Source organism: Balaenoptera musculus, chromosome 5, assembly GCF_009873245.2.
Source record: "Balaenoptera musculus isolate JJ_BM4_2016_0621 chromosome 5, mBalMus1.pri.v3, whole genome shotgun sequence".
NCBI classification, from domain to species: Eukaryota; Metazoa; Chordata; class Mammalia; order Artiodactyla; family Balaenopteridae; genus Balaenoptera; species Balaenoptera musculus.
Window position 1 is genome coordinate 22338453 of NC_045789.1, and position 15315 is coordinate 22353767.

The 15315-nt window shown below is 38.8% G+C and overlaps 1 protein-coding gene across 2 annotated transcripts in view; it reads right to left on the reverse strand.

Annotated features, from left to right (window-relative positions):
* Window positions 1–15315, reverse strand: part of MANBA (mannosidase beta) — a 99452-nt gene that overhangs the window by 65358 nt on the left and 18779 nt on the right. For both annotated transcript variants that reach the window (XM_036853756.1, XM_036853757.1), the window contains exons 6-8: window positions 9766–9941; window positions 8766–8876; window positions 5152–5303 (exon numbers count right to left, since the gene is read on the reverse strand). In XM_036853756.1, the coding sequence (XP_036709651.1) occupies window positions 5152–5303; window positions 8766–8876; window positions 9766–9941 (439 nt within the window). The remainder of the gene's footprint in view (window positions 1–5151; window positions 5304–8765; window positions 8877–9765; window positions 9942–15315) is intronic.

Here is a 15315-nt window from a genome sequence, read left to right on the forward strand (position 1 = left end):
TTACCATTTTCTTAATTGTTTGGGGTTTGTTTTTGTAGGTCTTTTCCTTCTTTTGTGTTTCCTGCCTAGAGAAGTTCCTTTAGCATTTGTTGTAAAGCTGGATGGTGGTGCTGAATTCTCTTCACTTTTGCTTGTCTGTAAAGCTTTTGATTTCTCCATCGAATCTGAATGAGATCCTTGCTGGGTACAGTAATCTTGGTTGTAGGTTTTTCCCTTTCATCACTTTAAATATATCTTGCCACTCCCTTCTGGCCTGTAGAGTTTCTGCTGAAAGATCAGCTGTTAACCTTATGGGGATTCCCTTGTATATTATTTGTTGCTTTCCCCTTGCTGATTTTAGTATTTTTTCTTTGTGTTTAATTGTTGTTAGTTTGATTCATATGTGTCTCAGCGTGTTTCTCCTTGGGTTTATCCTGTATGGGACTCTCTGCATTTCCTGGACTTGACTATTTCCTTTCCCATGTTGGGGAAGTTTTTAACTATAATTTCTTCAAATATTTTCTCGGACCCTTTCTTTTTCCTTCTTCCTGGACCCCTATAATGCGAATGTTGGTGCGTTTAATGTTGTCCCAGAGGTCTCTGAGACTGTCCTCCATTCTTTTCATTCTTTTTTCTTTATTCTGCTCTGTGGCAGTTATTTCCACCATTCTATCTTCCAGCTCACTTATCCGTTCTTTTGCCTCAGTTATTCTGCTATTGATTCCTTCTAGAGTATTTTTAATATCAGTTATTGTGTTGTTCACTACTGTTTGTTTGCTCTTTAGATCTTCTAGGTCCTTGTTAAATGTTTCTTGTATTTTGTCTATTATATTTCCAAGATTTTGAATCATCTTTACTATCATTACTCTGAATTCTTTTTCAGGTAGTTTGCCTATTTCCTCTTCATTTATTTGGTCTTGTGGGTTTTTATCTTGCTCCTTTGCCTGTAAGATATTTCTCTGTCTTCTCATTTTGTCTAATTTACAGTATTTGAGGTCTCCTTTCCCTAGGCTGCAGGGTCGTAGTTCCTCTTGCTTCTGTTCTCTGCCCCCAGTGGTGGGGTTGGTCCAATGTCTTGTGTAGGCTTCCTGATGGGAGGGACTGGTGCCTGCGTTCTGGTGGGTGGAGCTGAGTCTTTTCCCTCTGATGAGCAGGGCTGTGTCAGGTGGTAGGTTTTGGGGTGTCTGTGAGCTTAGTATGACTTTAGGTAGTCTGTGTGCTGATGGGTGGGTTTGTGTTCCTGTCTTGTTTGTTGTTTGGTGTGAGATGTCCAGCACTGGGACCTGCTGGCAGTTGGGTGAAGCCGGGTCTTGGATTCAGATAGAGGCCTCTGTGAGAGCTCTCGAAGATTAATCTTCCCTGGGGCTGGGAATTCTCTACTGGTCCAGCATCCTGGACTCAGTGCTCCCACTCCAGAGCCTCAGGCCCGACTTCTGGTCGAGGGACCAACATCCCACAAGTTGCTTGTCTCGGCAATAAAGGGGTTTTAAAAAAAAGAAAAAAATGTCTAACAAAACCCCCAGACAAATGGTAAAAATAAAATCAAACAAACAGAAACAAGGAAACATGCACACACACAAAAGAAACAAAAACAGAACCAAGTAAAGCAAATAGCAAGAGAACAACCAGACAAACAAAAGAACCCAAGAACAAAATCAAGCAGTTAAGAAGAAAGCCGACAAAAACCCAAAACCAAAAAACAAAACCAAAGCAGAGTGCCAACCGAAGAATGAAGCAAGGAAACAAAACAAACTCAAAAAAATGATATTTTAAAAAAGAAAAAAAAGAGAAAGAGAAAGGGGAAAGAAGACAGAACAGAAAAGCAACGTAGAAACAGAAATCTAAAAAAGTAATAATAAAATAGAAAATATATTAAAGAAAAAAAAAAAGACAAACAAAACCCCAGAGAAATGTTTAAAACAAAACCAAACAAACAAAAACAGAAACAAGGAAATATACACACACATAAAAGAAACAAAAACAGAGACAAATAAAACAAAAAGCAAGAGAACAACCAGACAAACAGAACTCAAAAATGAAATCAAACAATTAGGATTAATACTAACAAAAACACATAACCTAAAAACAAAACCAAAGCAGTGTGCCCACTGAAGAATAAAGCAAGGAAACAGAAGAAACTGATAAAAATTATTTTAAAAATAATAATAATAAAATAAAAAGGGAAAAAACACAGAACAGAAAAGCAAAATAGAAATGGAAATATAAAAAAAAAATAAAGAAAAAGAGGAAGAAAAAAATAAGGGAAAAGAACACAGAACAACAGAAAAGCAAAGTAAAAATGGAAATATATAAAAATATAAATATATATTATAAAACACAGAGATCCCAAAAGACTAAATAAAAAAAAAAAACTAAAACAAGAACAAACACAAAAAGAAAGAAAAAGAAACCAAAGGAAAATAAAAGAAGCCAGAACCAACAACAGAATGAATCAAAACATAATAAAATTAATAGTAATAATTATGTTTCCCTGGGGTCTCCGCTGTGAGGGTCCTTGCACACGCCGTGAGCCACAGCCCTCCTCCGCCTCCCCAGGAGCCCCTCCTCTGCCTCTGGGATGGTCTCTGGACCTGCTGTGGGCCCTGTGGGGACCCCTCCGACTCTGATGTGGCCCAGTTCCTGCGTGTGCTGCCCCCAAAGTCCACAGCGGCCAGAGCTGGACCGTTTTCATTTGTGGGAACACTCATTGTCTACTCAGATGTTCCATAGACGCAGGGTCTTCCTAGCTGATCGTGGGGATTTAATCTGCAGCTTGTGCTGCCAGTGGAAAGATTTTCCATCCTCTTCCTTAGTCACCCCGTCCCTGGGGTACAGCTTTGGTTTTATCACCACCTCTGCGTGTGGTCTGCCCGCAGGAGTCTGGTCCTGAGGCTGCCTTGGAGCTCTTGGGTCTGGCCCTGTGAGGACCGGGTGCAGAGGTGGTATGACTGCTTGGATCACGGGAGCCCCAGTGGCACCAAATGCACAGGGAGGCCGGGGGCCATGGGTGCAAGAGATATGGCCCTAGTGAGGGCCTTTTCCAGCGCCCAGCGTAAGGCACATGAGGGCCAGCCCTGGCTGGGGTTTTTCTGGCACCCGGCAGCAGGCATGTTAGGGCCAGCCCTGAGAGGGTGGTGGTGGTTTTTTTTAATTGCCCTGCAGCCGGCATGTGAGGGCCAGCTCTGAGGGAGCTTTTTTATATCTCAGCAGCCAGCGCACAAGACCCAGCCCTGAGCAGGCTTCTTTTATTGTCGTTGGCAGGCGGCAACATGTGGGGAGAGAGAAGTTACAATAGTGGCTCTCCCCCCAGCGTGGGACTCAGCAGTAGCGCCCTGCTTCCAAGGCAGTCCAGACTCCCTCCACAGGCATTCCCTGCTGCGGATTTCTTCCCTCCCATCCCCTCAGTCCATCTCCCCACAACCAACAGCAGTTCTCACTCTGGGCCTCTTTTCCAATCCCCACACACCAGCTCCCAGCCCCCTTGCACACCTGTGAACACACATCCCAGTCTCGGGCACATAGGGCAGAGGTACGGACCGTCTGTGTAGTTCTCACTCTGTTCCGTCTGCCACAGATCAGCAGCTTCAAGCTCTTCCAACAGCCTCAAATGCTTCCATTCTGTCCCAGTGGATTTTCCCATCGGAGAGGAGGTATCCCCGTTAGAGAGGGGGTTTCCCCGCATTTGGGAATCTCTCCTCTGCTTCAGCTCCCCTCTCCCCAGGGTGCAGGTCCCATCCCGCTTCCTCTCCTCCTCCTTCTCTCTTCCTTTTTTCCGTCCTACCCAGTTATGCAGGGATCTTTATAGTCCTTTCCATTGTCCAAGGTCTTCTGCTAGTTTTCAACTGGTGTTCAGTGAGAATTGTTGCATCTATAGATGTATTCTTAATGCATCCGTGGAGAGAGATGAACTCCACGCCTACCTAATCCTCCGCCATCTTGAATCCTCCTACATTTTTGTCTTAAAGTTACTCCTGTAGAAAAATACTGTAAACCTTGGAAAGTATGTGCTTATTTTATATAACCATTTCAAACTATAAGATAAAAATCAAATTTTACATATTAGTATCTAGCTCTCTCTCATCCCTTTTTACAATTCCTCCAGTCCAGTACTCCTTTATCTAGTAAACTTCCTTTCTGCTTTTCCAATTTCTATTCACATAACCCTCAGGTAAGTATAGAAATTTGCAGCCACCTTGAGAGCAGGTACCCTCCATTTCCAGAACAGCATTCAGAAAGGAAGGAAAAAGGCCAATAACAGGATGACCACACACCCAGAGCACTGTGCTCCCAGCAAAGGCACCTACGGGCAGGTTTACTAATCGACCCAACTGTGCTGTACAGCCACTGCCAACCTGCCAGGAGTGGAAAGGAGCATTTGAAAAGGAAAAGAGTCAGCAAATTATCTGTGTTGTGTCTGGAGAATGATTTCATTTTCATATGAAATTTAAAACATTATACACATTTTGAAGTAAAAGGATATTACTACAACTTTTGGCAAAATTAGAGTTTACTTAACAACTACATCTACATTCTAAACATAATACACGTCAATGCATGTTTGTACATTTAAATAAGGTAAATGCGTTTATTTTCACTTCACAAAGCTTATTTTCACTATTACAAAGATAGTAGTTTATAAACCTAGTCAGGAAATACTTTCTTGTTAAGTTCTATTCTCAAAGCTTCAGAAAAACACTTTGAATTTTAAAATTTCTTTAGTTCTCTTTATTAAGGTAAAATTGAAAGAATGTGCAAATACCTTAGCATGAAAAGGTAAATATGGGTTCCCATTTTTTTTAAGTGTGCAAAAAAAAAAAAAGGTATTCTTCAAAAAAAAAAGAAAAGAAAAAAATCCAAATTTAATCATATTTTTCCCCCAAAGGGGCTAACTATCCAAAATGTGCATAAGTCATTATCTTGTTCCTCTAGAAACAATTTATAAAAGTTGGATGATTTCAGCAGTCTCAAATAGTTTAGCTGTAAGACTACCTATAGCTCATGAGAATTAAATAAATGATTTTAAAATCCTTTCCAAAGTTTCCATCATCCTAGAATTATATATTACCTCTTGGTTCCTTCCACTGGAACTAAAAAAAGTTAAAATGAGTAGCTCTTAAGCTCTGTGGGACTGATAATATGAAGAGGAACAAGAAATAAAAGATGATAACTCACAAGGCAGAGGTTACTCGATCCTGGAATGAATCTGCGGGGATCCAATTCGAGCCTTTCAGAAATATGGGAAGTCCATTAATTTTGAAGTAGAAGCTCAGACCATGAGACCCTTTTATCGGCTCTTCTATAAGTTCCACTGTCCTAAAGTAAACCTATTATTAACAGAATTAAATAATGAATATGAAATTTAAAACATAAGCATACGACAAAACCAAACTGTATTGTTTACTATAGCCTGAAAAAAATAAACAAGAGATTTTTTTTAAAGTAAACTTCTGAGCAGTTTACATGAACATAAATTAGTGTTAACTTTCTATCTGCTATGAAGCACTTAATGTGGAAGTGCACATTTTAGAAAAAATATATGTAAATAAATTATTGCCAGGTCCTGTTATTTCTCTTCGAAAAGGAAAACACAGAAACCATTAAAGAGTGAAATATACTGTAGTCTTCCCCATGACGTAGGCATTTGCAATTATGTCAAAAGAAATATATTTGAGATAACACTTCAAAATTAAAACAAAAACTGATACTATTTCACAAAAGTGGGGAAAATATGTCACCAGTTAAACTGATGCATCTTTGAATCATTTCAGTGTTATTAAAATGTGCCAAAACGTGCATCTTAGAATCAAAGAAATACAGTACAAGGTATTTCATAATCTAACAACTTTCCAATTTTAATAGCACATTATTATAAAGTCATTTTGTTTAATGGGCAATTTAATCCTAACTAATTATCACACCAAACTCAATGTCTGAGACAGTGCTGGTATGGAGACTGGAGATGTAAGTGGTGCTCCAACTGGAAGAAAAGATGGAAGCACACAGTCCAGTATTATCATTGCTACGTGAGAAGAAGCTGAGACCTTTGTCCCTGTGACAGTCCAGCCAGGTTTCCCTACAGTTAAGAAGTGAGCAGCAAGACCCTAGATAGAAAAGATTGACATTCTATCCAAATCTTCATTCTTTCCAGCCATAAACTGGATCAAATACTGAGGGACACAGTTCTATACCAACAAAGCCCTGTCTTGAAACCAAGATTATGCATTTCTTCTCTAGTTAAAAATAATTAATAAATCAACTTATTTCATGTAATAAAAGTGCCCACCATTCTTCCACTTTCTGACCCTTGCCCTAATTAATATGATATGACAAAAGATATCAGAGTTAACTTTATGAGAAGACAGGGAACAAGGCCTGGATGAGGAGGATCTTGACATGGAATTACCACACCTGCTTTAGGATGCAAAAATGTAAAAAAATAATGGTTACTTTGAGAGGTAACTTTTAAAACATCTTGATGGTAGATTCAAACATCTAGAACAGCAGTTCTTTAAGTGTGGCCAGGGGACCATATGAGATCCCTGGGAACCTTTCAAGGGGGTTCCTGAGTTCAAAACTATTTTTCACAGTAAAGCTAAAACAACATTTGCCTTTTTCAATCTTACTCTCTTTTGAGTGTACAGTGGAATTTTCCAGAAGCTACGTGATGTGTAATGACATGGTCATTCTGACAGCTAATGGAATGTGTGCTTGTGTATTCTGGTGTGTTCTACTTCTCTAGCAGAGGATGAGGGTATGAAGAGGTACATTTCCAGAGATTAACTCAATTTGTTCTCAGTACTACTGTGCTCTTACTAGCTGCTGCTGGTTATTCCTGCTATAATCTCTGTAGCCTCATCACTGTTCGATAAATTCTTATTTTGAATCTCAAAGTTTTCCTTGCAACTTACACAGAAACACAAAAGGACTAGGTACATTTTGTTAACTTGTTTCATGTAATATTCTTAAGTTTTCAAATAAAAACAAATTTTAATTTTAATTGAGACTCATTTAAACAATATTTTATCTCATTCTAAAAGAAAACTTTCTTATAATATACTTTTTCCTAATTTTTGTCTTAAATTGTTGTCTTAAAATGGGATTAGAAGACTAACATTCTCACCTACAACCACACTGTCTACATTTAAAAGTGCTGAAAAAAATGAAACTGACATATCAGAGAGTCTTCTGACTCAAGGAAGGGAGGAATCCACTCCAAAGAAACTGGGTGAAATGATAAATAAGAAATGAGATTGTGATGAAAGCCATATTGCCCTCCACTTTGTAGATGTTAATAATTTATCTTATTGTATCTTATGCAATGGAACATTTTAAAAATACTATTTATGGTGCCAGTTACATTGTAGTATCATTTTGAGACCAATCATTCTAAGTATAAAGAAAAAGGAACTGAATATTTTAAACTTAGATGGATAAACTCTTCAAAAGGCTAACATTCTTTATTACGTTGTAATACGTTGTTTTACATCCTATTATAATGTTTTTCAAACTAGAAATGACAAAGCACTAGAGTATCTCACAGGGCTGGTTTTCACACTGCATTTGTTGGAGAAGCACACATATTAGCTGAGTTTTACAGTGGGTAACACTGCTGGTGCCTTGGCAAAAATCAAGGCAGTGCCTCCGAAGTGTGCTAGTAGTCATTGTATCCTTCACTTTCATGCATTACTTGGGGGGGGCGGGGGGCAGTTTCACTTCAGGATGTCCTTGATAAAGCAATAAAAATTATTAATTCTATTAAACACCAACCTTGAGTACACATCATTGTACTAGACTGTGTGATGAAATAGGAACTATGAATAAAGCATCACGCACGATGGATGTCTTAAGGAAAAGTATCTAGGCCACAGTTTGAGTTGTAAGCTGAAGTAGACATCTGGTTCATAAAACCTGGTTCTTTTAACTTGAAAGAACTGCCAGACAAACTATGGTTATTCAGACTTGGTGACTTGGTAGACATTTTCTTGAAAATGACTGAAGTGAGTCTTGTCAGTTCAAGGCAAGTAACAGTTAAAAATTAGGATTTAGGAAAACTTGTACGCACAACCATGAGCTTGAGAGCTTCCCAAAAGTCATCAGTGGTGATGTTAACAAATTTGAATGTGATTTATATACCAAAATGGTTTAACATTTGAAAACATTTAAAAATCTCCAGATGCCAACATTTTTCAAATAACCAATGCATTATATTACAATAACATATATGGATAAAAAATCTATTATGGGAAGCAAGAAGAACTACAATCCTGCAGCCTGTGGAACAAAAACGACATTCACAGAAAGACAGACAAGATGAAAAGGCAGAGGACTATGTACCAGATGACAGAACAAGATAAAACCCCAGAAAAACAACTAAATGAAGTGGAGATAGGCAACCTTCCAGAAAAAAAATTCAGAATAATGATAGTGAAGATGATCCAGGACCTCAGAAAATGAATGGAGGCAAAGATTCTATTTTTCATATGAACCTTGTAGTAATATTTGAGTTGTAAAGTTATATATATCTATTAGTTTGATATAAAGGACAATTTAAAACACAGTGGGAGAATATTTATAAATAAAATAATGTGCAAAGTCTGGTCCATTAAAAAATATAAATATACACATACCAGAAGCTTTTGAATGCATATAACTATTACTACTAATTATCTCTGAGTGGTGGGGTTGCAGAAGTTTTGTTGGTTTCTTCTTTTCCTACAAAGATCTGTATTGCTATTTTAACAAGAAATATACTTTTTTTCAGAAAATATCTTAAAGTATTTGCTTACCTTAGCTGATTTTTCAAAACTTAAGCCTCCATCCAGCTTAAAAAGAACTGTCATGTTGTACCCAGTCTGGTTTCCATGTCCATGAGGCCACCAAGTTTCTATAGTAACACTCTTTTAAAAAATAATATGTCAGTCTAAGTAATCTGTAGCATATTTTCAGCAAAATAATATAGTAATTCAGAGCATCACATCAGTTTCTCATAGATAAGCACAGAGCAATATAAATCTCCCTCCTTGTATTATGCCAAATTATACCAATCCATAGATAATATTTAAAAATCAACATGCTAGGAGTTTAGCATGGATTAACATACCAGAAGGGAAAGCAAAGAACAGAATAACGTGGGCATTCAGAAAAACAGCTCTTCCCATTGCAACACTCAGCTAACATTTATTCTACATTCTTAACATTTAGAATTGGACTTTGAGGTTAACTCTTCTTTCAAGCCCAGAACTAGAAAAGTGTTTTGAGCTCTTACTTTATCTGAACAGTTACTGAATGCTGATTTGCTCTATCCTTTTCAGCTCACAATTGTCAATTAGAGGAATAAGAAAAGGAAAAAGAAAAGGTAAAATCCAGTCCACTTCTACTTACGAAAGATCATAAGTTTAGAATTAGAATTCTGTATGTAGAATAAGTACCAATATTCAAAATAGTTTACAAATACCAAAAATAATCACAGCATTTAAGTATGATGTTTAGAATGTATTTTGGATTTAGGATACTCCAAATACTGCAGAAAAATTAAAATATAACACACCTGACTTTTTGAGAGGAGAGGATGCCAAATTAATCACATAACCTCCGTTTTCTTAATCTTAAAATTTGGGAAAATCATTCCTTAGCTTGCACACACACAAAATATATAACAGATTAAAAGTAAAGAAAAAAATGGAAAAAGTACACTTTTCTTTAATACTCAGGTCCTTCTTTCTAAGCATTTCTTTTGAACAACACTGTTTTTCATCTTAGTGCTTCTCGGGAAGTACCATCATTCACCTTGTCAATTTTCACAAAGAGTTTAACAATCCTTTCCCCATGATGAAGTTCAACGCTGTTTGTCTGTTGTATTTTTAATTCAGGGATGGCTATAATCGCTTGACCCAAAACTGGCTTTGAACTAATAACATCAAAAGAAGACTCTATTTCAAGATTCCACTCCTGGATATTGTTATCTAAGGTATAAAGAGAAAAAGAAAAAATACATATATATTATGTAGGATTCACTGAAAAAAAGACCAAAGCAGCTTCTAAACTGTAAGTGCTCCACAAATGCAATCCTGATCAAAAGTTCAGTGAAAATTCTCTTTTAATGTTTAGAGTTTAATCCTTAATTCTAGAGAAGAATAACCAAAATTATATTTTTATATATACTTCTACTCTAAAAATGTTACAATCATAAGTCACAAAAACTTTATAATTATGGCACAAATAGAAAATTACAAATGAAAAGATAACATAAATCTTCCAAGATTTATCAATCTTGATTTATCAAACATACTTGCTTGTTCCTTTTTATAAATTAAAATACTGAGGGTTTTTAAGCCATATAATATGTTATAAACTTAGATGTATTAGAATTAATCAGATGTGGAAAAATAAAGATGCATTTTAAATGTAATTATTTATTCAAGAAATGTGTACTGAGAACCATCTAAGTGCCATGTTCTTTGCTAAGTGATGGGAGGTAAATAAACATGGCCCCTGCCCTCATGAGCTAAGGGTCTAATGGGATGTGGACAAGTACAAACGTGTAATAATACTAGGATAGGAGAATTAAAGGTTGTTTAGAAAAATATTCATATTCCCTTTACCGCATTTTTATTGTTCTTAAACAGAAGCACACACTCCAATGTGATCCAAAGCTGTTTATTTTCTAAAACATCCCTAAATCTTTGACAGCTACTTCACCTTTAACTCGAAATCATATTCCCTCTGGTTTCCCTTACTATCTCTTATTTCAAGAAATAATAATAGATAACATTTACCAAGAACTTACTATGAGCTAGGCATTGTTTTATGCTCTCAACATGTATTAACTTATTTAAGCATCACACCATTGCTATAAGGTAAATTCCACTACTATCATCATTTTATAAATGAGAAAACTGAGACAGAGGAATTAAGTAACTCGCCCAAGATCACATAACTAGTAAGTGGCAGATGTGAACCAAGACAGTCTAAAACTAGAGACTGTACATTTAACCTCTAAATTCTGCCAACTCAATCCAAATAATTTCCCCCAAACCACATCTTAGTAGTGCTCAGGATTTTTACAGTGGGGAGAGGATCTTATTATATAGGAGAACATTTAATGATGTCAAGCTATGATAGACATCAAATATGTCCTTTGGCTGAGTCTTTGACCAAAACAGCACAGATTCACAAAACTGGTGAACTAGAAGTGTGCTGACAGATCACTTAGTCTACTTTCTGATGTGTTTGATTTCCTCTAGACCACAGGTTAGCAAACTATGGTCCTTGGGCCAAACCTGGACCACCTCCTATTTTTATAAATAAAATTTTATTGGAACACAGCTGCTATGGACTGAATTGTATCATTCCCCCCAAAATTCATACGTTGAAGCCCTAACCCCTAATGTGATTCTATCTGGAGATCGGGTTTTTTAGGAGGTAATTAGGTTAAATGAGTTCATAAGGGTGGGGTCCTATTCTGATAGGTCAGTAGCCTTATAAGAAGAGGAAGAGATCAATTTCTTTCTTTCTCTCTCTCTCTCCCCGCACACCCCCCCCCAGCCCCCAACCATGTGAGAACACAACTAGAAAGCTGGCCATCTACAAGCCAGGAAGCAGGCCCTCAACACAAACCAAATCAGCCAGCACCTTGATCTTGGACTTCCCAGCTTCCAGAACTGTGAGAAGTCAATTTCTGTGGTTGAAGCCGACCAGTCTTTGGTATTTTGTCATGACAGCCCAGCAGGCCAGACAGCAGCCATGCTCACATTTTACATATTGTCTTCGGTTGCCTTCATGCTACAAAGGCAGAGTTGAGTAACTGCAACAAAGGCCATATGGCCCAAAAAGCTAAAATATTCACTACCTGACCCTTTACAGAAAAAGTTTGCTGATCTCTACCCTAACATATTTCCTCCGAAAGGCCATTCTAACCTGTCTTTAATATCTTTAATATAATGACAAAAAACCTCTGCCTCCCTTTCTGCTAGCCTTGACTATTGGAAAGTCGTTCCCTACACTGACTTGAAATCCACTTTTCTTTCATTTCCACCTAGAGGTTTTAGTTCTGCCCTCTAGGCCTCTCCTACCAACCGATAACCACCAAGTTCAAGCAGGCTCCCTGGGACTTCCTTGGCGGTCCAGTGGTTAAGATTCCGCCTTCCAATGCAGGTGGCACGGGTTTGATCCCTGGTCAGGGAACTAAGATCCCACATGCCGCGCGGTGTAGCCAAAAATTTTTTTAAAAAGGCAGGCTCCTCGGCCGTTTCCTATCACTTTTTCAGCAGAGAATCAGCTGCTTGTAAGGGCCTCCAGCAGGAAGACAAACAGAGTAATTCCCAAAGGTTACCGGCAAAATTGTCCAGTTTCTATTGCTTCTAACATGGAAAGTTCTAAAGTAAATCAGCACTCCTCTGGAGCTCATCCTGTTAACTCCCTCGGGTGCCACTAAATGAAAAAACTAAAGCTGAGGAATTAAAAACCCAACATGAAGATTTACAAGCCTATCGTGTCATTACCAAATACCCTACACCAACATATTTTGCCCTCTTTTCTCCTTCCAAACAAAGTACAACCCTTCCTTCCAGAAACCATGGAGAATTTCAGTAGTTTAGGTTCACAAAGCATACTGAGAGTCTTAAATAATAATTTTCCTGGTATTACCTGGTCACTTCTTTTCACTGGTTAATTTTAAAATGTATAATCTTATTTCTAGTTAAGGAGAGCTCCCTCTTATAAATCAAGACCCATTTCTAGAATGCAGCTTCCCAGCATATCTCTTCCAGCACTAACAAGTTATCCTTTCCTAAAGAATACCTATCACCCCCAGCTCTCCTGAAGTGGAATGCAAGATCATTTCAAAAATGGACAAAGTACCAGGGATGGGATAAGAAAGAAGAAAGTTTACTAAATGACTTAAAATCCCCTCCCTGCCAGGTCTCCCTCTCAATGACACCAAGTTTTGCATCCTTCCTCACCCTGACTAATCAACCCTGGGCCCAAACAGGATAGGAACTCATTATCAAAACAGGGTGGAGAGCAAGCTGATGAGCTCTCTCTACAACTTGAGGCCTTCCCTGGCCTGGAGCCTCAGCGATGTCCTAGCTGATGCCCTAGCTGATGCCCTGCTCCCTGCAGAAGACACTACAGTCTATAGTTTGTTCCATTTAACCTCAACCAGGTGGGCAACCCAGGGCAGGGCAGAGAATGTGGTTCTGGCCATTGATTCATTTTCAGATTCTTCCAAAGCTGATTCAGTGAGGTTTCTTCAAAAACAAACAAACAAATCACCATGAGTCTGACTCGGATGGGAATTTGTAGAAAGGGTAACCAGCTGCACAGCCCAGATGAACGTGTCCTGCTTCTTCATGCAAACAATCTTCAGGACAACTTCAATTTGTGTAGATGTGGCCAATACATTAACCTTTTTTTTTTTTTTTTTAATTTATTTGGCTGTGTCAGGTCTTTGTTGCGGTACACGGGATCTTCGTCGCAGTGTGCAGGATCTTTCGTTGCGGCGTGCGGGGTTCTCTCTAGTTGTGGCATGAGGACTCTACAGCACGCAGGCTCGGTAGTTGCAGCACGGGGGCTTAGCTGCCCCGTGGCATGTGGGATCCCTACCAGGGATCAAACCCGCGCCCCCTGCATTGGAAGGTGGATTCTTAACCACTGGACCACCAGGGAAGTCCCAGTACATTAACTTTTAAAACCCTCTAAAATGTACCAGCTCCTTTTATAGTCCCATGTAGTCCACTTCTTTGTCAAGATGTGGTCAGGATAAAAATTAAAAAAAAACAGCTTTATTCAGTTGTCTAAGAGGAAAAAAAAAAACGTATAGGAAGACATGGAAGTAGAAAAATAAGACGGCTGAGTTACATTAATTCAAGTGTGTCCATAACTACAGAAAGACTTACTCTCAAACTACACCTTAAGCCTTGCTTTAACTGATTGTAATTAAGCCTCAAATATCAGTACCTTCATTTAATCATACATCTAGCTTCAAAAAAAACTGATTCTTCCACACTTACACCCTCACTAGGCTGTAATGAGTGCTGTAATTTACAAACACAGGGAAAGAACTGAGGAATGTTAGAGGCAAAAGAAACTTGGCCATCTCCTAGTTACTTTGCAGTTGTGGTATTTGAGGCCTTGACTGCAGAACTAGCTCAAAGCTCCCGAGCCAGTGGACAGGACAAGGGCCCAGGTTTCCTAACTCCAGTGCTCTCTACCTTCCACGCATCTCTCACAGAGGCGCCTATCAAAAGGAAAGACACTAGTAGGCACGCACAGATTGAAATTTGCATATGAATAATGAGGAAGACCAAAAGCAAAGGTGCTTTTTGTCCTTCAGAATCCTAAGTCCTAACAGCAAATACATATAACGTGAAACAAAGCATTTGAAGCCACTGTAACCATAAAATATTAGCCTCTTAATATGAGCGTCCTTATAAAAAAGAAAAAACACTGAAATCTACAAATATAAAGAATGTGTCTGGGGCTTCCCTGGTGGCGCAGTGGTTGAGAATCTGCCTGCCAATGCAGGGGACACGGGTTCGAGCCCTGGTTTGGGAAGATCCCACATGCCGCGGAGCAACTAGGCCCGTGAGCCACAACTACTGAGCCTGCACATCTGGAGCCTGTGTCCCGCAACAAGAGAGGCCGCGATAGTGAGAGGCCCGCGCACCGCGATGAAGAGCAGCCCCCGCTCGCCGCAACTAGAGGAAGCCCTCGCACAGAAACGAAGACCCAACACAGCCATAAATAAATAAGTAAATAATAAAGAATGAGGATTAAAAACAAAAAGAATGTGTCTGACCTTCCACTAAATGCATAATTACATGGTTGCACAGTTCCTCCATTTGTCAAAATACTATCTTTGTAACCTAAACTACCTGACAAAGGCATGACAACAGTTATGTGAGCATTTCTGCCAAACAGCGGAAATACATTTCTTGAATAATTACTGTCTGTGAAACTTGACGGGCACTATGAATTACACCCCAATCACAAAGAGCAAAGATGTTGAATCTACTTAAAGAAACAAAATATACCCGAAGGTCACAGTTAAGAATACAGGATGGCATTTGGAAGGGCTAAGAACCAGCAGGGACATGGAAGAACACTCAGGTCAGCATGGGATGGATCTGCAAACGTACGTTGGTGGACTGCTTATGTAAGATGAAAAAGATGCTTCATCCCACTGGGGGGCAAGCTATTCAAAGATGGCTGCCTTGATCAGCCCTGCTGAGCTCCTCCCAGCTCCCCCTTCTGCCTGCTCGCTTCATCTTGCATCTTTCATAGGTGATGCAAAGCTGCAATGAAGAGACAGTCTTGTGCATGTGAAGGAACAGCAAT